The 23,213-nt window shown below is 40.3% G+C and overlaps 1 protein-coding gene and 1 pseudogene across 3 annotated transcripts in view; one reads left to right on the forward strand and one right to left on the reverse strand.

Moving 5' to 3' along the window:
* The first annotated feature begins 15,343 nt into the window (after positions 1–15,343).
* Positions 15,344–15,462, forward strand: LOC112475208 (annotated as a pseudogene).
* A 1,223-nt stretch (positions 15,463–16,685) lies between these two features.
* Positions 16,686–23,213, reverse strand: part of SMAD1 (SMAD family member 1) — a 68,354-nt gene continuing 61,826 nt past the window's right edge. For all 3 annotated transcript variants that reach the window (XM_025042955.1, XM_025042956.1, XM_006906286.3), the window contains exons 6-7: positions 21,172–21,428; positions 16,686–18,039 (exon numbers count right to left, since the gene is read on the reverse strand). In XM_025042955.1, coding sequence (XP_024898723.1) covers positions 17,896–18,039; positions 21,172–21,428 — 401 coding nt within the window. In that variant the 3' untranslated portion in view covers positions 16,686–17,895. The remainder of the gene's footprint in view (positions 18,040–21,171; positions 21,429–23,213) is intronic.

Raw genomic sequence — 23,213 nt, forward strand, 5'->3', positions numbered from 1 at the left:
AAGCACAAAATAATACTTCCTAATATGAAATTGATAAATTTTGTCATTTAAAGGTGGAGAAGAGACCAAAACTAAAGAAACAATATTCAAAGTTACATGCGTGTGCGCACACACGCACACGCACATGCACAAACAGAAGTCGCACTATTGCTAAAAAGTTTATAAATCCAGCTATAAGGCTAATGAATCATTACCATGCTCAGGAAGAAACGTTAGCTACTAGGAATTTCATAATCAAAGTGGACTGTCGTATACCATGTAATATTAATGGCATATAGCACGGAAGGGCAATGTCCCTCATGAGTGCATGCTAGCAGATTTCTGGCTTGCATTTGCAAAGAACCACAGATGTGCAGGGTATCAATCAACGCTTGGCAGAAATGTGCAGAAATATACGAAAGGGAAGTGCTCAGTGACTTATGGGTTAGTTTATTGCTCCGCCCCCATGCTACAGGAGATTTTTCATGCAGTTTGCAATTATTTTGTGAGCCATGATGTAGGCTGGAAAGACACTGCCAGTACCAGTAATGCCATCAACGATGAAGTGTTTACTTATTTGGATAAAATGGTTGTCCCTTTACCCATTGTTTCAGCCCCAGAACACATAGTTGGTGGAAGTAGTTAATACGGTCAAACTGTGGTCAACGAGTGTTTATCTTTTAAGTGTGCTTTGCGATGGCATTGGCGGTAAGCACAAGCCTCCTATTCCACACAGAAGTAAACTGTTTATTGAGATGAAAGTGTTTAAACAAGCTTGTGAAATGAGGGATGAGGTAAAAGCATTTCTTCATGACACTAATAATGCCAAATCTTTAAAAGTAGTTTGTTCAAGTAGCATAGTTCAATGATATATTCTATTTTTTCTTAGCCTCAGCTTATCATGGCAGAGTGTAAATTTTACCATTTTAAATATTGCAGCTCTCAGGATTTCTTAAGACCAGACTATGGTATAAATATCTTAATCAACACATTTGATTTTTAACACTTGATTTTTTAATTCATTGGAGAAATCCAAGAAATTATGGGATGTGCTTATATGTCATATACCCTAAAATAAGACAAATAAAAGAAATAGTTCCAAATTGGAGAAACACTTTTTCTGGAGCCAAATAAAATCAAAGTAGAGTGATCCTATTTACCACAATCATACCAGAGAACATTCCAGGTAATAAGAGTGATTTTTTTTTTTTATCCTGGTTCCTGACATGGTTGAGAGAGACCCCAGAACATGCTTTCCGGATACACACACACACACACACACACACACACACACACACACACGTGTATATGTATATATTTTATGGTGACATTGGTTAACGAAATCCAAAAAGTTTCAGCTGCACACTTTAACAGTAAGGCATATCTATATTTACACTGTCTGTTCACCTCCCATAGTTGGGTATATTTGTGAACCATATATATAGAACTATCAGACAGGGCTTCTGAACAATTTTGCCAAGCCTGATGGCCAATAATGATGATCAGGACTTTCTGTTTTGGTAGAAATCAAGTAAGAAAAGAAACTGACAGTGTGCTCTAACCTGTACCTCAAGCATCTTTTTGAGGATTGCAGAAAGCTTGGTGAAAGATTATGAACAGTATTATCTCTTTCACTGACACGAAACATTAATAATTATTATTAATCGAAAACTATTTTGTTTTAGATGGACCTGAAAAACATTATGCTAAGTAAAATAAGCCTGACACAAAAGGACAAATATTGCATGATCCCACTGGTACGAATTTCCTAGAATAATCAAATTCATAAAGACAGAGGGTAAAACAGAATATACCAGGGAGACGAGGGTGGAGGGGAAGGGGCAGTGGGGAGCTGGTGTTTAATGGGCACAGAGCTTCTGTTTATAGTGATCAAAAAGAGCTAGAAATGGATGGTGATGACGGTTGCATAACAACGTGAACGAACACTTAATTGAACACTTAAAAATGATTGAAATGATAAATATAGCATTACGTATATTTTACCATAGTAAAAAAGTTATATTTAATAAAAATGCGTTTAAAGGTACTCTGAATTATTAGTCTTGTGTATGCCAAACATCCAACAACGGTCTGTGCATGCTGGGAGCCAGCTCTAGAAATTCTCCCTAGGGACTTTCACAGCATCATTTCTACGGAATAGAGGGAGTGAGATCCCACTGGAAAAAGCCTTGAAGAACTAAGGCCAGGAGGTGAACACTGGAGCTCCTTGTGGTTTGCTGTGGGAAAATCCACTCTCCTCTTACCTGGGGAGATAAAGTCCAAAGAGAAATTTATTGTTTGGTTTCCTTCTCACCGATGAGCATTCTGCCTGGTGTCAGATGGCCGAAGCAAACTTGCTGCTGTTTGATAGTTTCGTTATTTATTTTGCACTTTAACTCATTACGCATATTAAACTGAAAATGTTTGATTGTGAAATTTCTTCTCTTGGCAAAATAATCAAAATAAGAGGCCTTTGGGAATTAAAACAAAGAGTGTCTTTTCAGACTTTACTGGAAGACAGTTTTTCCTAAAGTGGGTCATGAAATGTTACATGTTCTGTGAAAAAAGGTTTGTCTGTGGTGAAGTAACTGTTGCCACAGGTTTGTCCACTGCAGAACTTTCCAGGGTGCATATTGAATGGACAAAAAGGTTAGCCCTTTTCAAAATGTTGCTGACATTGTGATAGGTCTTAAAATCGATCTTTTATTTTTCACAGAGCATTCTGTGGGATGTGTGTTCTAGGTAGCAAAAATGAAAGGATAGTGACATGATTTATAAGAAGAAATATATATTTGGTCTTCTTCCCCCATTTCTGGCACAGAGCTCCTAAAACTCTAGGAATTTCCTAAGTCATAAGAAGGATAAAGGTGTCTTGATATGCATAATAAACCCCACTTAGCGACACATTCAATTTAGATACTTTTGGAAAGTACCTAAGGCTGGGGACTGGTTGCCAGGGGAACCGGCTGTGTGACTGGAGGCTTGGAACTTTCAGTCCCACCCCCAGGATGTCCAGGGAGGAGAGTGGGGCTGGGGGTTGAATCAACCACCAATGGCCAATGATTCAGTCCTGCCTCTGTAATGAAGCCCCCATAAAAATCGAAAAGGAGAGAGTTCAGGGAGCTTCTGGGTGGTGAACATGTGGAGGTCTGGGGAGACTGGTACACCTGGGGAGGGCATGGAAGCTTCATGCCATTCCCCATGCCTTACCCTGGGCGTCTCTTCCATCTGGCTGTTCCTGAGTTATGGCCTTTCATAATAAACCAGTAATCTAGTAAGTAAAATGTTTCTCTTGAGTGCTGTGAGCCGCTCTAGCAAATTAATTAAATCTCAGGAGGCGGTTGTTGGAGCCTACAATCCATCGCTGGTCTGTCAGAAACACAGGTAACCACCTGGACTTGGGATCGTGTCTGAAGTGTGTGGGTCAGGGTGGAGGGTAGTCTTGAGGGACTGAGCCCTTAACCTGTGGGATCTGATTCAATCTCTAGGTAGATAGTGTCAGAATTGAGTTAAATTATAGGACACCCAGTTGGTGTCAGAATTGCTCAGTGGTGGGGAAAAACCCTACACATTGGAATTGGTGTTGGAACTACAGGAATCATTTATATTGTTATTTCTTTGCTTGTCACCCATGTTTTATGTGATCACTGTAGGTTATCAGTGGCTCAGTTGCTGTCAAATGATCTTAACACCTTTTGTTATACAGTATATTTAAAGTAACATTTATTGTTTTTTTTCTTATTAGAAGAGCAATACAGTCTTATTGAAGAAAAATTGAAAAACACATATCAGCCAAAAGAGTAAATTAAAATACCCATGATCTTACTGTCTAAGGGTAATCACTGTTACAACTTCTAGATATTAATTCAGCCTTCTTATTATAAATATACATCAGAAAGTTATGGTCCAAATAAAAAGCAAACTAAAAGTATTTTGATTACATGGTAGAACACATAAAAGGAGAATCCATTTGAATTTGACCCTGAAATCATCTGCCACTGAGGGCACAGTCGTGATACTGGAACCATGAGGGGGAGGGTGGTGATCCGAGCTCATTTCTTGGCTCTAGATAAATACCATTTCCATAGTTACAATCATGTAAATGCTGTGTATTGGTTTGGAACATTTAAGAGTCTCATGCTCTACCTCCTGAGCTAGCCGGTTTGGAACATTTAGAATCAACCTGTGGGCAAATCACAGAAGACTGGACTGTTTAAGGAACACCGTGTAAATGCCTTCAACCTTGACATTGTACAAATAGAGGTTCAGGTTACAGGGTGGAGAGGAGAAGTCGAGGGCAAAGTGACGGAAACAAGAATCACTGGGAGGAAGAGGGAAGGGGATGTGGGAGCCACATAAGTTAGCTACATCCTCCATCACAGGAGGAATCAATAAACGAGGTCTAGATAAATCAAGAAATAGACGTAGAAGCTTGTTAGTTAGAGCTTTGGAGACAGCAACTAAAAAAAAAACAAGACAAAATAGCAACAGACATAGCAACGATGGCCTCCGGGCAGTAAAATTAAGAAAGTGAAGAGCAGATTCCAAGAGTGCTGCTTTTCAATGGTAAGTCCTTCTATACTCTTTGATTGTTAGGTAATTATATGTATGTTATCTTTATAAAAAATTTTAACAATCGTATTTGTAAACAAAAAATCTCAAGCAGAAACAAAGGGCTGTCTGAGATATGTAAAAGGGGGAAGTTAGACAAAAAAAGAGCACTGTAGGAATCCTTGTTTATGACAGAAATCCAGGATTGCCACCCAGTCTTCTACTGCCTATGCTCTCAATGAAGCCCCCCAACACTGGTGTTTGGGGGTCAACATTCAGCATGGTAGTGCGCACAGCCAGCCTGGAGACTGGGAAAGAGAACAAGTCAAGTGCAATGTCATAAGTAGCATCTCGCCCTGACTCACTATCAGGGGGCTTTGCTCCCATTGCTCTGCTTCTCGGGCCATCTACCTTTTGTCCACTCACCCGTAAGGTCAGCTCGGATGAAACAGTAACTTAACTACTGTGTGAAGGAACCTGGGGAGAGGGGTCCATTTGGCCAATGACCCCAATCCTGTCGGACTGGAACCACGCCCTGCAGGTGATTAAGGTTCTTCTTGGAACTGTCCCAGGTTTTACTTCCTCAGCGCAATGTCCTGGCAGCCCTGCTCCAAGGCTAGATGAAATCCTGACTCTTGCCAGAAGCCATACTCAATAAACGTTTGCTGAATAAACGTTTGCACACATGAGTGAATGATTAGAAGCTGGAGGAATAAGCTTCCAAGAGGAGCCTGGGGACCTCAGGGCAGCAAGCGGGTACGTGGGGTTTCTTGGCAGGCGGGCCAGGCAGGGCAGGGCCGGGCAGGGCAGGGCAGGGCAGGGCAGGGCAGGAGGGTGCTGAGAGGGAGACCAGAGCGGAGCGTAGACAGCAAGGCGCTGGCTTCTCCCAGTCTTTTCCTGTTCCTCTCTGCTGTCAGCTCTGAATCCTCCTCTTGTTTCTGCCCTGAGGTGTGCTGCTTTGTGCCTGGCCTGGACCTTCATGCCCCGTTGAAGGTGCTGAGAGGGAGACCGGAGCGGAGCGCAGACAGCAAGGCGCTGGCTTCTCCTCTCAGTCTTTTCCTGTTCCTCTCTGCTGTCAGCTCGGAATCCTCCTCTTGTTTCTGCCCTGCGGTGTGTTGCTTTGTGCCTGGCCTGGACCTTCATGCCCCGTTGGGTGGGGGGTGGGGGTGGGGGGGCTCTCTGCCCCTCAGAGCTCTGCTGTGCATGCGCTGTGTCCATGCGCATGGACACTGGAATGCCCTTGCCCCTCCTATGTCCATGCACTTGCCCCTCCTACTGCTTTATTTCTCCATGTTTACATGTTTCCATTGTTTTCCTTCGGGCCTTTCTTCCTCTGTGCTATGCAGTCATTTTTAGGAATTCCTAGAGGTCAGGTCTCTGCCCCTACCCCCAAGCTAGCGGTCTCTGAAGGATACAGACATGTCTCTTTGGACGATTCTGCAATTGGGGGCATTTTCTCCCTCCCGTCCCCTCTTGGAGCACTCTGAGTGAGACTTTGTCAACAGTAACCCCAAGCTTTAAGTAAAATCACCGTAGGCAGTTGTGCAACCAAGAAAGAACCTCCTGTTCTCCTTCAGTATTATTTTAAAAGCCAAGAAAATGGATCCTTGATGACAGACTGTTCTTGTCACGTTTGTCAGCAATAGCATCAAGGCCGTAGTAACTAATGAGGGGCACATTCCATGAGAAACAGAACACAGAACCTCTTTTTGGCTATTCCAAACCAAAGAGCCCAGATGCCTCTTTTTCTAAAAGCGTAAAAATGGAATTGAAACAAGAATTTTCCAGGAAACTTCTATCATTTCCTACAAAGAAGAAAAGTAACAAATATATAGTCCCTTTAAAAGAGTTCAATAACTTGGCTCATGGATAAATAAAGCAAATCATCACAATTTTAGAAACTAAGAACCTATGAAATTTCAATTTTGAGAGCTCCAACACAGCTCAGTAATTTTATTATAAAATTTGCATTCTGACCTGTAGTACCAATTTAAATGAAATTTAAAAGTGTCTCCAAAGTATGTGGGGGGAAAAATGAAAATATCGAATAGCACTTAATTGTAGCACAGTTATATAATCTGGTGTGAAACAGGTCAAATGCGATAAGCATATTACTTACCCACAGTTTTAAAGTGGGGCCCTTTGATATTATATTTAATTTAGGACGTATGGAATAGTGCCGTCAGTTTAAGAAGCTTTCTGAGGAAACTACCCAAAGCCTCAGGCTTCCCCAATGGGATGGTGACATGGACAAGCAGTGGGAAGGTCCCTGGAGGCAGGGTACTAGATCCAGCTATGACGGTGAGGTGCTGTGAGGCCTTGGACAAATCACCCAACTGCTCAGGCCTTGGTTTTCTTCATAAAAGGAGAGAGGCTGATTCTAGGCTACATCTTAACCTTTTACTGGTCTCAGATGGTTTTAAGAATTTAATAAAGCTATGAGCCCATCCACCCCCAAGGAAGAACACACCCCAGTACATACACAAAACACTTGATGTGCAATTTCAGGGGCTCATCGCCCCACCCCTAAAACTCATATATGGACCACCTGAGGGTCGATGGGCTACGTGATCCCGTTGATCCCCCAAGCTCTCTCCTCTATAACCGCCCGCCGGGCCGCCTCGGCTTCGCTGTGAACCAGGCTAGGCCATGTCCTCCAACCCTGGAAGAGATGCTATGGTCACAAATACCCTCGATAAATCTTGTTGAATTTAATGTAAGTAAATATTCACCTGCCTTCACACACACCTCCTGTGTTTTTACTGAACGATGTTCTGAAGAGGTGGATCCTACGAATCCCAAGGAAAGGAAGTTCAGACCTCACATTTCGGTTCAGAGCGAGCCTTCCCTGTGGAAAAGTGAGTCGTCCTCAACTCTAAAAGGATAAAAATTATATTTAAAATAACGCTTCCTGAGCTATCAGTTTACTCCAGCAAGAAGAACTGTGATGCGTTAGGTGAATTCATTCTTTCATTCAGACAAGCATTTACTGAGTGCCTATTACATTCCTAGCCGGCAGGTAGCACTGGGGATCCTAAGATAAGTGAGATACAGTCCTGTAATCAAATAGCAGCTAGTCGAGTGGAGGAATATGATGAGAAAATTAGAGTAGAAACGTTTGGCTTAAAACGGGCATATGCTGGTAGTGCCGTGGGAGCATAATGGAGGGGACACATGATACTGCCTGCGACAGACAGCAGGAGGCCACACGGAAAAGGCGAGGCCTCAAATAGTTTTGATGATGAGTTTGAATTTTCTAGGCACAGGGAAAGGACCTCTGAGACAGAGGCTCTGTAAGGCAAGTGGTTGCCGTGGGTAAGGATGACAGGTTTTTCAGTGAGACGGAGATTCAGGCCTGTGTAGGGGACACGCTAGGAAACGGGAGAAGCCAGACTGCGAAGGACCTCCACGTGCTCTGCGGGGAGGTGGCACTTTGTTGATCTCATTATTGTAGGTCATACATGGTGATAAGGGCTTACTGAGGGATGTTCATCAGGTTAGAGAGATAGTGTCGGTACTTTAGAAATAGGATACAGAGGATGAATTGGAAGTGAAGAAGGCTGGAGGCAGGTTAATCAACACTCTACACACATCTCTCTTTGTAGTCTCTCTTGATAAAAGTTTTTCTCGCCTAAGCCCTATCCTATGCACGTATGCCGATTTTTGATGAGGATAATTTGCTTTTCAATAATCAGCGTTTCCTGGGAGTCATCTGACCTCACGTTCATTATGATTTTACTTTTAACCCCTGGTTGAGCAAAGTATCGTTTATATGAGCTTTAGACCCCTCCCCAATGCATGTCCACAAATATATTTAACTAAGAAATACCACACCTAACTGGAAAAAAAGAAGAGCTTGTCAAATGTAGTAAATGTTACTTTCAGTTAGCACTAATTCGCAGTCTCTGAAATGGTGAGTGGGGGTGCCTCTGATGCCACCATATTGGTCCAAAAGTCTAAACATTTTATTTCATAATGTAAAACTTTACAGTTTTATATGTTCCAGGATGCTTTACCTGGCCTCACCTTATTAATTCTGTCGTTCCATAGATTGGAGAATGGAGGAGGTGACCTTGGGAGAGTGGGTACCCGGAGCAGAGAGGGCAGCTGGACAGAGCCTTGAGGGCCCCCAAAGCCATTAAATGAGGTGCTCTAGTAATTATTCCATGAAGAGAAACACTGCATTTTTTACATTCATTTTAATGGGAATATTTAATGATTGATGACACTAGTTTTGGCTTATGAACAAAAATTTTGGAACTAATTATACTCATTTATCAAAGCATGAGGATGTACTTTTTCATGAATTTCAAAATTTTTCCCAATGCATAGAGTATGATTATCATAACAATCTCATGCTACAAAAGTAGTAATTAGGGCAGGCTGTACAGTGTTCTCCTGAAAAGTTACAGATGAAGTCCATTAATCAATATTTATTGGTCACCTACAGAATAGGCACCGAGATCTTTCAGTTTAAAAGTCACTTATATTTTCTAAGGGAATTTGATAGTTTACATTTTCTAAATTTTAAAAATCTTTCTTTTTTTTTACAGCTTTATTGAGATATAACTTTCATACCATACAACTTTAATGTTTTTGAATTTGAGGGCCGTTATGGTGAATTTTCAAATAGACATATATAAATTAAAAAATAAATCACCCCATCGGCTTAACCAAATATAATAAAGGCAACTACTGTTGACTGGGCACCTACTCAAGTGACAGGTATGACAAGTAGCACTTTACATAATAGTTCCTAATCTTCAAAACATACCTGAAGAATATGTCTCCCATTTTACAGAGAGAAAATCTGGCCTCACAGGATCCGGAGGACTTCACAGGGATCACTAGCGAGGGAGTTCAGGGGCTGGGGTTTGCATGCAGGTTGCTGACTCAAAGCCTGTGTCTCTCCCATACATCATCCTGCTCTCAGTCTCCTGAAAGACAAACGCTAGAGTCTGAAATACATATAAAAATTCTTCACCCATTTAAAAGCTAGATCAATGTCACAACCCATTGGGATTGGTGTCTCGATGGTTCAAATTATAAAGCGTTTTACTGTTATAGGGGGATTAGTTTCAGAGACATTTCTTGGTGGTGTTACACATAATGCCTAATGCTTAAGTAGGATCACATATCCTATAAAGGTTAAATTGGCTTTTCTGATCTCCTTCCTCTCAAAAAGACCTATGCGAATTGAAGTTTCTAAATATATTTAGGCAAGTGCAAGAGTGGAGTAGGAAAATTGGTAGGGATGTGAGTTAATGGATTTTACTAGGTACAAATGAGTTATTAATATATGATGACTGGTAACAGCAGCATCTGCTGTGTATTTAGGCAGACACCCAGGGCAGAGAGGCTGCCAGGTCACCCAGTTAGGAATCATAAACGTCCAGAGGCAGAACAGAGCTTTCGATGTCCTGACCAGAGGAAAGAAAATTATACTACCACAACAAATCCTTGCCTACAAAGGGATAAACAAGAATTGGAATGTGGGATTACACAGAAAGGCAGTAGCAAACGCTGGGGTGAAGGCGTACACTGGGCATGAATTTCCAGTGGGGTGTCCTTCCAGCAGATGAATGTGTGTGAAAGTAAGAACTGAAGACTGAAGTAACCTTGGGGTTGGCAGCACTCTAAGTCCAGTGTTGGGAGTTCGGGGCTGAGATCAGGTGTGGCAAACATCCAAAGCAGAACGATCCAGGATGGAACCGGAAATAAACAAATTATTTTAATACTGGAAATCACAAGGTTAAGAGATGTCCCAACAAGCAGCTAGTCTATAAATTAGGGGTGGCCTAGGCTGTAATGTAAATGAAAATCAATATCTATAAGCACTCCGAAAAGCACAATTAGTAAATAGGATAAAATATAGTCACATTGAGATTCTCCAGTCAAGAAGCCACAGATGGGACTCTTGTTGGAAGCAGGGGAAAATGGATGAGATTTATATTTTACTAACGTTAGCTATGCTACACACTGGGCATGGCTTTTTTTTTTTTTTTGCCAGAACTCACTGCATTTTTATTTACTGTAATGCTTATCATTTAATCATTGTTGTGGGATCTTAAAAAAATCTTGCTAGGTTCTAAATCATGTACCATATCCTGAAGATACAGAGAATCCTACCACCTCCATTGATGGAGAGCTCACTAGGCCTGTATTTATGAAGCCCTCTCGGGCAGCGTCACTATTAACCGCTTTCTGTGTGCCTGTCTCTATGCACCGCACCATCATACCACCTATGAGAATGTGGCTATTATTTTTCCATTTTACAGATAATGAAACCGAAGCTTAGACATCAGTTCACTTGCCTGAGATGACACAGCTAGAAAGTGATGGAGCTGGCATAAAAAACGAGTCTACATAATAACATGTGCCAAAGTTCTTACCTATCACATCTCCCTAGGATGAAAATATGGCGAGAGGACTCTACTCTTAAGTCTCCTTCTGACCCGAGACCAAGAGAAAGAGGAAAATTTTCTTACAGCATGTCTGGTTTTAAAGAGTAATGGCAGCTCAATTTCAATTTTTCCTTTTCATTTTTTCCTTTTTAAAACTTACTCTATATTTAGAGATAAAGAGAGCTAGCTGTGTTAGTTGGTTTTTTGATCAAGGGGGATTTATAAATTTGCCAGCTTTTCACAAAGTATTCCTGAGAGAAGCCACACCTAAGCTTTTAAACATAATAGGACCCTGCCTTTTAATGATCACACCACGTTTAGACCGGAACTGGTTATGGCCTCTCGGTTGCTAGCACTGAGCGTCCAGACCTGCCCAAGAGGTTTTCGGTTCCAGCACTTGGAAACTGCAGGTCCGAGGGTCCCCGCGGCGCCCCCCTTGGGGACAACTGCCTTAAAAACCACCTACGAATTATAAAACCGTGCCTGTTACAGGGTTACCAGACTCAATAAAAAATTGACGTTTCAGTAAACTGCCTACAGTTTGGACAATCTCAGTACAAAATCCCTGAACAAAAAATGTATTCGGAACAAAGAAACCAATTAACGCTGTGGCCAACAGTCCCTCTTCCCCATTGGGGGCACCCTCAGAGTAATGAAATGTCAATTCTGGTACAATAATTTGCAAAGCGCTTGGCAAATTATTTGTTTTTAATAAGTCCTGCTAGTGTGAGAAAATGCTGTAGACCCAATGCAAGCAATACATGAAACATATTCTTTTAAGAAATACCTACTGTTTAAATGACTCAGCTGGTATTGTATCAGCCCAGAAAATACCCAAGTGTCCCTAGGGCTGGCAGTGGGCAAGCAGCTTTTTGGCGATTTGCCCTTCTGTCACCTGCTGCCAGAAATCCGGTGTGCTTTGGGAAGAGGCGTCCGCCCTCACAACCTAAAGCAGCTGGGATGACCATATGCCTGTCCTGCTATTCTCTGGGACCGTGTCACTGCCTTCCATTCATCCTGCTTGCTGGGTACGTACTTAGTACGGACATGATTACTTTTTTTCCTAATGTTATTATTTTTATTTTTCAATTAGAGTTGACATTGAATATTAAATTAGTTTCAGGAGTACGGCGCAGTGGTTAGATATTTATATAACTTACAAAGTGATTCCCCCGACGTCTAGTACCCACCTGCCACCATACATGGTTATTACAAAATTACTGGCTCTAGTCCCTATGCTGTACTTTACATCCCCGTGACTGTTTTGTAACTGCCAGTGTGGACATTAGCGTTGACATGGTAACATCCAGGGAAGCAACCTGTCCATCACCTCAAATACGAGGAAGAAGACTCTCGGGAGCCCAGGAATTCTGTCCCGTGTGCTTCGCCGACCTCATTCTCCTATCCCCATGCCTGTTTCCCTTTTCTTGAGTTCCTACTTCATTTAACCGTATCACAAACGCTATGCACCAAGCTAGAAATTCTTGCGGAATCCCTCCAAAACCCCTGGCATAGAGAATCTTTAAAAGACACCGATGACATGAGATTAATGTCTATGAAAAAATCCTGAGCTCCAGTACGATACCAGCCTCTGCCAAGCGCTGGGAGAAGGAAGCCCTTTGCCTTTCAAATCGCTCCTATCCTGACTCCAGGGCGAGTTGATGAATGTTCTGGACTTTGACTTTCCTTTCCACGTGTCTTCCCTTTCGGAGCCAAGTTCTTCCGTATTCTCGATGGTTTATTTTTTGTGTCTTCTGCTCCTCCCTTTCCCTAATTCCCCTGTAACCTTTCCGTGTCTCCTACCTCACCCTAAATGACTTCAAGGTCCACGGGACCATACCATTCATTCATTCATTCATTCATTTATTCACAGAGTGCCTACTATGGATTAAGCACTTTCTGGTGACGCGATGATGGGCAAAAACACGTAACTCCTCTCAGTCTGCTTGGTTCTTCGATTTCTCTCTCCTCCAGTGACCTTCACAACTCGACACTGTGTCAGCACTCTTTATGAAAGGTCTTGGTTCAGGATTTAATGCCTTGGAGAGCTGTGAGATGCTCCATTCTCGTATTCCTCCGAGTGAAGTAACGAGAAGGCTGGGCCATTTACAGAGCAGGCACTTTGCTTCCATCTTGGCTTCTCTGCTTCTCCTGTTTGGCTTCTTGTCTCTAGTTTGCTTCTTAGGCTGGACCACCTTGGCCACCATTCCAGTGATGGTCAGTTCCCTAGAATTTTCCCAGGACTGCATTGTTGATCTTCAACTCTAGGAGTTTTGCCACATTCCTTTTCTCTAATTCTGTCCCCAAATTCCAGAGCCTGTGTATCATCATGCAGATTGGATCTACTTCAGGGCCATGCCACCCAAACCTGGCTGTGCCACTGATGCTGCAGTGTCTGAGCTTATTGCTAGTTGACGCCACTCGTCACAGCAACCGTTTTGCTTTCCATTCCTCTTCAGGCCAGCGTTAGCCCCCTTTTAGTGGACGGCCTCACCGCAAAGGCGGCCATCACCTTACTGGCCTGTTATCGTTCTTTGTTCTAACACAGGCTTCCTTCTCATCTATTCCTCTCTCCGGCCACCATGTTCAAATTTTCCTCTCTGCCTCCTCCTCACCAATAAACTTTTCTAGAATCAAATGCTTTGCTTTCACTTTTTCAGTCCAGAGTCTCTAATCCTCACAATTTGGCTTTATGCACCACCCCTCAAAAAACTTCTAAGGTCGCTAAAGACTTCCTGATGACCAGGTGCAAACCTTTTCTAAGTTCTCATCCTTCTCATTCCTGTGCTGTTCACGTTATGAATCAAGTCCTCCTTGTCGAAACGTTCCTCTTGGCTTCCATGATTTCTTTCCTACTTTCTTAGCTCCTTTCTGCTCCTTCTGTGTATGCTTCACTGCTGGTTCTCTCCTGGACCCTGGACTGTTTCATGTCCCGTGATCTCACCCATTTCTAGGTTGAGATCTCTAAGAGCTAAAATCGAAGGGGCGGAGGGGGGGAATTTCATTCCTTATATAATATACGCAAGCTCTGTAATGACAGCCACGGCCCCTTCCTACCTCCCCATCCTCCCACTTACCATTGCTCGTTGCCCTATGCTCCAGCTACATGGCGTCACTGTTGCCGAGTCTCCCGCATTCGGCCCCTTCTGCCTGGTGCACATCTTCCCCTCCCCACGCCTTGCCTGTGCGATTCCTGGTGGGTACACTAACACCGAGCTCTGAGGCCCCATCTCCCGAGAAGTCGTCTTACTCTTCCAGTGCAGCTTATGTTCCCTTCTGGACCTTTGCCATCACAGCACTATGTGCCTTTCTCCCCTGCCTTTCTCACTCGATGGCAGGCTCAAGGTCGGGTCCTAGGATCCGTTCACTTTTCTCACCCAGCACAGTGGTTGTCATGGGATTGGTGCCAAAAACTGCTTAACTAATGGAGCTAATCAGACTAACCTTTAGACCTGCATTTCCTACAGCATGCTGAATGTCTCTATGGCAAGTCGTCATAATCATCTAGTTCAAAGATAAACTAATTTAATGATCAGGCATTAGTATGGGTGACTTTTAATTTCTTTTTGTTTTTCATGGACTTTAAAAATCTTTAGTGAACAAGTATTGTTTTGGATAAAAGAAAATTACCTATAAGGATGATCTATATGGGGTTCTCTCATGATAGGCTTTCTTGCCTCTATTTTGCAGATCAAAACAGGTGCACAAAGTTAAGGAACTCACTGGCGGTCAGACACTACTGATGGAGTGAGGCAGCAGGAGCTCCAGGGACTTCCGCGTCTACTCATCCCCGTCGTTCATTTCTTAATGGCATAAAATACATCTACTATGAAACAGTTCACATCGTATTGCTTTGCTTGAACTGGCTTACTTTTTTTGAATAATCAAATAAATAGTTGGTTCGACTTTTCCATTCCTTTAATTGAAAACTTCCAGGAGACATAATAGTCTCGTAAGGCTGACAACAATCATTTTCACTAAGATTTTACGAAAAATAATAATAATAATAATAATTGCACTTGAGCATGAAGGGCCAGTTTACGCATCAAGCTGCAGAGTTCTGAGGATCCCCAGTCCAGTAGGTTCCACTCTCCTGGGGTTACGTCTGCTAGATCCCCAAGCTACCAGAGCTCCCACATCCAATTACCAACTTACATAACCATCCCATCGGGCAGACACGGTGACTCAAACAAAGCAAAACATAGCTGTTCGCTAGAAAAGGGCGAGGAATCCTGACCTGACCTCTTTTTTTTTTTTTTGAGACAATTTCCAGTTACACCTCATTGTTAAAGCCCAATAGTTTCAATTTATTAATCTTCTTTTATTTTATCTCACCAATCACCATCACCGATCCAGAACACCTGCGCCAGGAATGATTCAGCAGGTAAGTGGGAAAACAGAGCATGAGCATCTACGGCCACGCCACCTTGAACAGGCCCGAACCCGTCTGATCTCGGAAGCTAAGCAGGGTCAGGCCTGGTTAGTACTTGGATGGGAGACCACCTAGGAACACCAGGTGCTGTAGGCGTAACAAATAAAAAAAATAAAAAAATAAGGGATTGTAAGCCGACAAGGTCCTTGCAATCTGTGAGGTCAACCAAGGGTTGCCTCGCCTAAAAAATAAAAATAAAATAAAATAAAATAAAGAAAACAGCATGAGGGAGGGTTCAAGAAAACAGCGACCCTATACTTACATGGCAGCTATGTTTCCAAGGTATTTTCACAGTTTCTTTCCAATAGATCCTCACCTCAAATCTGTGATGGAGACGCAACATCATCTCCGTTTTACGGATGAGGAGACAGAGGGTCACAGAAGCTAAATGACCCAGCAGAGACACACATAATTTGTTTTATAACGCGGGTCCTCTAGTACCTAGGGCTTTCTCCATTTGCACCATGATGTTTTTGGAGCTAGCTGGATGCAGGAGACATTTCTGCTTGGTCATAATTTGGTGAATAAATGGGGCTGGTAAATAACTCTGGGAAAGAAGTATAAAAATGTAACAGAGAAAGAGTGGCATCTCTTTGGCCATGGAAGAATCAATGTCTCTTCAAATCTGCATCTTTCATGGACCACCGTGGAGGGTGAGGATTGGGGAGGGGGTGGATGGAGGTGGGGATGGAAGAGAGAATATGGCATCATCCCAGGCCAGGTAGGTTGTAGAAGGACAGTAAATCCACATTCAATGTCACTGATAGGTTCTGCAACTTGAAGCGAAACGCTGCATAATGAAACCAAATTTACCACAGGCTAGTTGACAAACAAGAGTTAAGTTCCCACGGCATGTCATGAACATTAGAATGAACAAAACGACACTATTCCAGGACCTGCTGTAATCATCGTGTCTTGTTGCAGTTTTAATTCTCCATCTCTCAACCCCCAATATTACATCCTTTCACAGGCACACTTGCATCTCATCTGAATTTAGAAATTGGGGGTACTTTTGGTTGACGGAATAGTATTCACCAATAATTGCTGCTGCTGTAATTTCCCACATTAAAAAGTTTAGATATTTAGATCAGGGATTCCAAATTTTGCTGGTTTGTCCTTTCTTAATTTTTAAAGTTCCACAACATGTCTTGTCTTTTCTCATTTAAAGCGACTCTGCTCTCTTCGTGATTCAGTCTCCCTGTCTCTGTGTTAGTAATTTAGTTTGTTACATTTGGCAAAGAATATTTGAGAAAAATCTCTCAAGAGTAGTGAATCTTATGAGTCATAAAATCTAGTGTATGAAGAAAGGAAGCAACAAATTTTTAATCAAAGTAAGCAATAATGACAGGTTTATTTTAAAATTTCCAGTAGAGAAAACCCACTAGTTTTGGAATAAAAGTACTCATTGTATGAGCGCATAAGTGAATATAAAAGATTAGCAGAAGAAAAATAAAACCAAACATAGTACAAAAAATTAAAAAAGTTTGAAATGGATTTAAACAGGGATGTTCTTTAAATCCTCCAAATATTTAACAGTTACTAGGTTTGGCAAACAATTCACTTGAAAATTAAAGCCTATTTTTGTACTGTAAACTCCATAAAAACTGCTTATTAAAGCACTCCATACAGTTGATATTGAAACATACAGGCAGTCAACTTCAGAAGAGCAGGAATTATTCATTTGTTCTCAGTTATATGAATTAACCAGCTGCAGAACTGCTTTTTGGAGCAAATGAGATAGAAGATGACAAAAAAAAAAAGTAAGATAAAATCTCTAAAAAAATGAAACACAGCAAAATTCAGACTCAGCTTGTTTCTTTAAAGCAACAAACTGAATTTTTACAGTATATTCTACATCTGCGGTTGTCATTTCCCCACCCCCACCCCCTCAAATAACCCTAAATCCACTAGTCTGATCAATTCTTAACTTCCAAATATTCTGTACATATATATTTAGCAAAGAGCATATGCCTAACATTATTCTGACAGCAGTATGGTTAGCGTATAATTTTAGAAAGATTACTATGTATATCATCAAGATTAACCTTACTTAAAAAACAAACAAAACCATTACTAAACAAATAGTTTTAAAATATTATGAAAACCCATGAAAAGAAGACTCAACATGGGCTCTAAACCTGATAAAAACACACTTCAGAAAGGCTATTAATGCTAAACTTCTGCCAAACGATGACAAAGTGCCAAACACAAAATAATCTCTTAGGACAGTTTTTTCTAATAGATAATTTGTCCCTGGCTTGGCCATCTCTCCTTTAACTATACACAAAATCCTGCTAAAAGTATGCAGTTTAGGTGATTTTACAACAGAATGTTATAATGTAAACTAAACAGGTTCTTGATATCAACAGTATGTTACCAAGGTTTTTTAAATTTCTGAATCCAACAGTTGGTCACAGAGGTCAAGTATTATCAAGGCTCCTTTGTCAGTTCTCAACCGTGTCTGACTCATCCATCCTTCAAGTACATGCAAGGCTCAATAGTTTTCAAGAGGCAGAAGCCTGAGGCCGTTTAAGACACAGATGAAATAGGATTATGAGGTGAACCCATCTGAGTAAGAACTTTATCCAGCCACTGGAGGGGGCCGTGCAGATGGATCTCAATCCAGCAGGGGGTGCTGGTAACGTCTTGGCGGTGGTATTCTGCTCCCCAGCCCTAGAAACAACATATTGGCAGGTCAGTTCACTTGCTTACTCAGTAGTTAAACTTATTAAGTAAAAAGAGTTCACATAATCAGACACTTAAAGATATGGGTGCTTTCCACAAAACAAATACTTTGGTATTTGCAAACACACACACAATTTGGCAGGCAATTTCGGGGAATGGCTGTGTTCACAGCTCCCTGAAGTTTATCTGTGGAATTTCGGATTAGGAAGTACAGGTTTTGAGGAATGAAAGCTTTTAAAATACATTAGAAGGCTGTTTTAATAAAGATAGTTTTAAACTTTCATTTTCTTTGCCCATTATGTTACTGATAGTGTTGTAATAGATATTGTTAAATTCTCATTCTATCACTAAGAAAATAAGGAAAAAGCTGTTAGACAATTGACATCGAAGGTCCTCCCATCAACACAGACATCTTGAGCTTTTAATCTCTAAGCAAAACTGGCAGGAGCATACAAGTATCCCAAAAGCTACTGACACCTAATCACTGCCTTGAATCAATAGATTCCATTATTCATTTGTACAAAAAGGTTGCTTGCCAGACATCTTCAGGATTACTTAATTAGGACACTAAGGTTGCAAAGACCAAAGTCGCTACACAAAAAGAAAAGTAATTTTGCTATTGCGAAGATCAATAACTTGTTGGTGTGGTGGACAATGGAATATGAAGTTCTGATAAACCCTTGTTTCATGAGGAATATCAGAGAAGATTGGGTTCTATTTCTTTGAAGGCAGAAATCAGATCTTTGATCTCAAATATCTAGCACAGCGATTGGCACAAAGCAGAAGCTTTATGGAAATACTTGTTCAGCTAAACTGACTTGGATTTTTCAGATACGGGGAGTTTACTGTGCAAATAATTTATAATACATGTTTTCTGCTAAAGTCCAAAAATGATCATCTGAAAAATAGTATAAGATTGGTTACTGATATCAGTAAAATGTTCTATACCATTTCTCTAAGATATTAAGAGGGAAAAGTATCTGGTCCTTACGACAATAAAGAACAATGATGTACAGTGCGCAAATGTTCTGTTGCTAAGGTATGATAAGCAGCTGCCCTTTATCACGTCTGCAAGAGTTTTAAAATAAGTTTTGTTTATCCTTAACTCTTCAAATCCAGATTCCCAGCTATGTCCACTGTACCTTATATAACTCCATTCTGGTACATATCATTATAATTAAACACATACTAGGCTATCAGTATCTTGAAGCTAGAGACTTTAGGTGCTTTTTCATCTATGTATTAATTCTCTGGAATAGTACACTAAAAGTATTTGCTGAATGAATAAAATTTAATACATTTTTAACACATACCTTATGTTATAAATGCTATTAGCGTAAAAATTGTTTCTACTTGTGTAAGAATAATTTAAAATGTGTAAAAGTAAAATAATTAAAACTGATTGGGTAATCAACATGAAATGAGTTTGAGGAGAAAGCCTACTGACCATTAGAGTCATAAATTCTACAGCGGCCCTTCAATAATGACAGACTTATCAAAGGACCTTAGTAAGGACCGCCACCGTTCTCGACTCCATCCACCCTTTTTAAAGATGAGGAGGACGAGGATCAGAAAAGAATCCCCGTGCCTTAACCAGAGTTAAAATGGCAGACAGGGCTAGAAGGTGGATCTCTTATTCTCAAGAGGTACTCTTTCTTCCTCCATACCAATAAAAACAGCAGACAAAAAACACTGCGGGCTAGTCTCTGACCTCTATTTAAATTCATTTTAGCCAGAATGCTAAGTCAAAAATTAAACATAAATGTTAATAATAAATGAGAAAGGTCTCGGTAGTCTCACAGGCATATAAGTAAACCTCTTCAAAAGAAAAAAACAAAAACAAAAACCTCTCCTTTAATACTAAAAAGGTACCAGACTCATCAATAAAGAACTGCAGAATTATGTTTCTAGAAAACAAACACTAAGAGAACACAGTGGAAATCTGCTAATATGATTCAAAGAAGTAGAGAAATAAAGACATTCAGGGAAAGACACCTTTGATGTGAAGGAAGATTAATAACGTCAGGTTCCAAAATTGCCCTCTGTAATAAATACATTACAAAACTGGTTTAACAAGTTAGGGAGCTTCTGAAGAGAAAACATAAAAGGTGGCTGCCTCACCCAAATATATAATTAATTTTGTTTCTCAAGGTAACAGAGGATAAAAATTTATCTTTGAGAATTCAGAGACAAGTCAGTCAGTCAATAGAATAAGTTACTGACTCATGAAATTCAAATAGATATTTAAGTTTTTTACATTTCGATGGTAAATTTTTTTATACTTTGGAGGCAGAAGAGGAGGCAGCAAAGAGGTCAATTACTACGAGCAGTACCTTTAACCTTTCCATCCTCAAACCTTACAATACAATCTTAGAGCTAAGGCATCTACTTATCTCTGGGCAAAGGCCTTATTACCTTTTGGAAAGAAAAAAAATCACTTATAAGAAAATCGTGAGGTTTACTGGAACCACTAAAAAAACTGACCAATCAAAAATAAATCCCAGCATGATGAACTTCTATTTTAAAAAAAAATCACTTGCTTATTGTTGAAACAAAAGCAAGAGGTATTACCATCATGAAAGTACTAAAAACACAGAATGAAAAGAAAAAAAGGGTGTGTGTTCACTGAATTGATCTCATAAGACAACTATGCATTTAAATTATATATGTTAAGTATATAACATAACATACTGTGCTGATATTATCATAGCTAACATAGTGCTATTTGAATAAGGAAAAGTTATTAAAGTCTGCTATTACTGACATTTAACATAAACACCTCTATATTCTGATGCTACAATAAGTTGTCATTTAACGTTCTGCGACTTTAAGTGAAACAACATGTAACAAAACCAATTTTACCACAGGCTAATGGATATAAACAACAGTTCAGTTCCTATGGTATCTCATCACTGTCAGAATGAAATGGCGTTGACTGAAACATCACTTGAGGACCTGTGGTATTCTCCTAATAACTGACGTCCTTGTTTAAATTTAAAAATGCCCAGATCATAAGTGGGCTTCTAGGGACACATGTCAAGAGAATACAGATTTACACGTTGGGAGAAAGTACCTCACAAGCGTGTTAATCTCCAACCAGAGGGCTCAGAGTTCACTTACCTTTACGAAGCTCATGCGTATAGTACACATTTTTGTGAGCTCATAGACGGTCTCAAAGCCGTGGTTCACGGACTGTGCCAGTAACTGAGCAAATTCTTGGTTATTAAAAATTTTCAAACTACAGCCACTTGGGATCTTGCAAACGGTAGTGGGATGAAATCCGTGATGGTAGTTGCAGTTCCGACTTTGCACAAAAATGCTACTGTCACTGAGGCATTCAGCATAGACTTCCCCTCCCACATAATAAAGATGGACTCCTATAGGAAGACAAAGCATAGAATTAGTCATTGTTCTTTTTTTACAGCTGAAAAGCATCTGTGTAGCTTCAGTATATGAGCTTACATGGACTTAAACTTTGGCTAATTAGATAAATATTCCCTAAGTCTTGCACAACTGATAAAAGCTTAGCTAATTGTATTAGTTAATACGATGTCGACATGCACGTGTAGGTTTCTAGGAAATAATAGAACAAAGTCTCTTAAACATTCGTAATAAAGTGCAGCAATTTCATTTTGATAAGCAATTAATGTCTATTTGGCCAAGGGTTGAATGCATATTCTCACTTTAAAAATACAGCACAATAAAGGCGGACTTTATGACGGGATCCTGCAATTATTCATCACGTAACTCTCTTACGTTTACTTTGCAGCTAAAAGCTATTTGAAAATTTTTAGGGTAGGAGAAGGGAGGACGAACTCAGTCAAAGAACTAGCAAACCACAGGTGGAGGAAGTATTGCTGAGAGCTGTGAGATGTAAGTCCAGGAAAAAAAAAAAAAACTAGAAAAATAACTCAAACTGTGTGGAATCTGATCTTACTGAACTGCCATCTGCTCCAAACTTCTTCCTGTGAGATCTAGCGTGCCAGGAGTGTAGGAAACTGATCTTACCCAGACTTTAAAAAAGGGTGGGGGGGGACATTCTGACAATGCCCCACATCATTAAGGGAGATTACTTTATTACAGGCCACCCACCAAAGAAAGCCACATCCCATGTGGCTTTAAATGATCTACCTTGCAGGTAACTCTGGCATGGCTTAGTCGAAGCTAACACTATAGTAGTCTCATACAAAATATCACGTGTTGTGTTCATATGTACACATAATGCCTAAGATTTCTGTGACAATTAAATAGCTTCTGGAGCAGAAGCCCATTTTTCTGTCTGATGTAGAGAAAACAATTTAAGAGTGTGTGTTGTGTGGTTTTGGTTTTTACCTTTCTCAACTATAAAAATGAGAAATTTTCATTTTAGAAAACTTAGAGAGTAAAATAAAATATAAAGAAGCAGAAAATATTTTCACTCCTTTAGAGACCTAAAAGGAAGAACTGTTAATAGTTTGATACACTCTATTTGGTTTTGAGTATCACGAAACATTTTTTGCAAACATTTAAAATATCTACATGATTGTAGGGATGTAACCATTTAAGGATACTCCCACAATGGACCATGGTGTTGACACTAATTTTCTGATGTCATAACAATGCCATGATGAATGTCCCTGGATCATTTTTGATAATATCCTTAGGAGAGATTCCTGGAAGTTAAATCATTGGATCGAAAGCTCTTGATTCACTTTGCCAAATGACTTTCCAGAATACTTGTATCAACTTATACCCACACCAGTAGCATATGGGTGCCTCTCTCAGATTACCTGTGGCAGTATTGAGTCTGAGATTGAAACAAAAACAAAATCTCCCTATTTTAGAGCTGAAAGACAATATTGTTTTAATTTGCATGTGAGGCTGGATATGATTTCATATGCTTATTAGCCATCTATGTTACTCTTACGAATTTACTATTCATATTTCTTACCTACTTGTCCCATTGGGGTTCTAGTATTTCTTAAATTTTATGAACTGTACATATAAGATAAAAATAATTTATTTCTTATTTGTTTCCCCATTAGTCTTTTAATTTTGTTCCCTGTATTTTTTTTAACCTACATTAGTCTGAAATCTTTAGTCAAATCTCTCTTGTGCTCTTTTCTGTTGCTTTTTATACTTAGAAAATTTCTACCTCTCTGATCAAATAAATTTTCTTCTAG

This window comes from Pteropus alecto, unplaced genomic scaffold, assembly GCF_000325575.1.
Source record: "Pteropus alecto unplaced genomic scaffold, ASM32557v1 scaffold50, whole genome shotgun sequence".
Classification (NCBI taxonomy): Eukaryota; Metazoa; Chordata; class Mammalia; order Chiroptera; family Pteropodidae; genus Pteropus; species Pteropus alecto.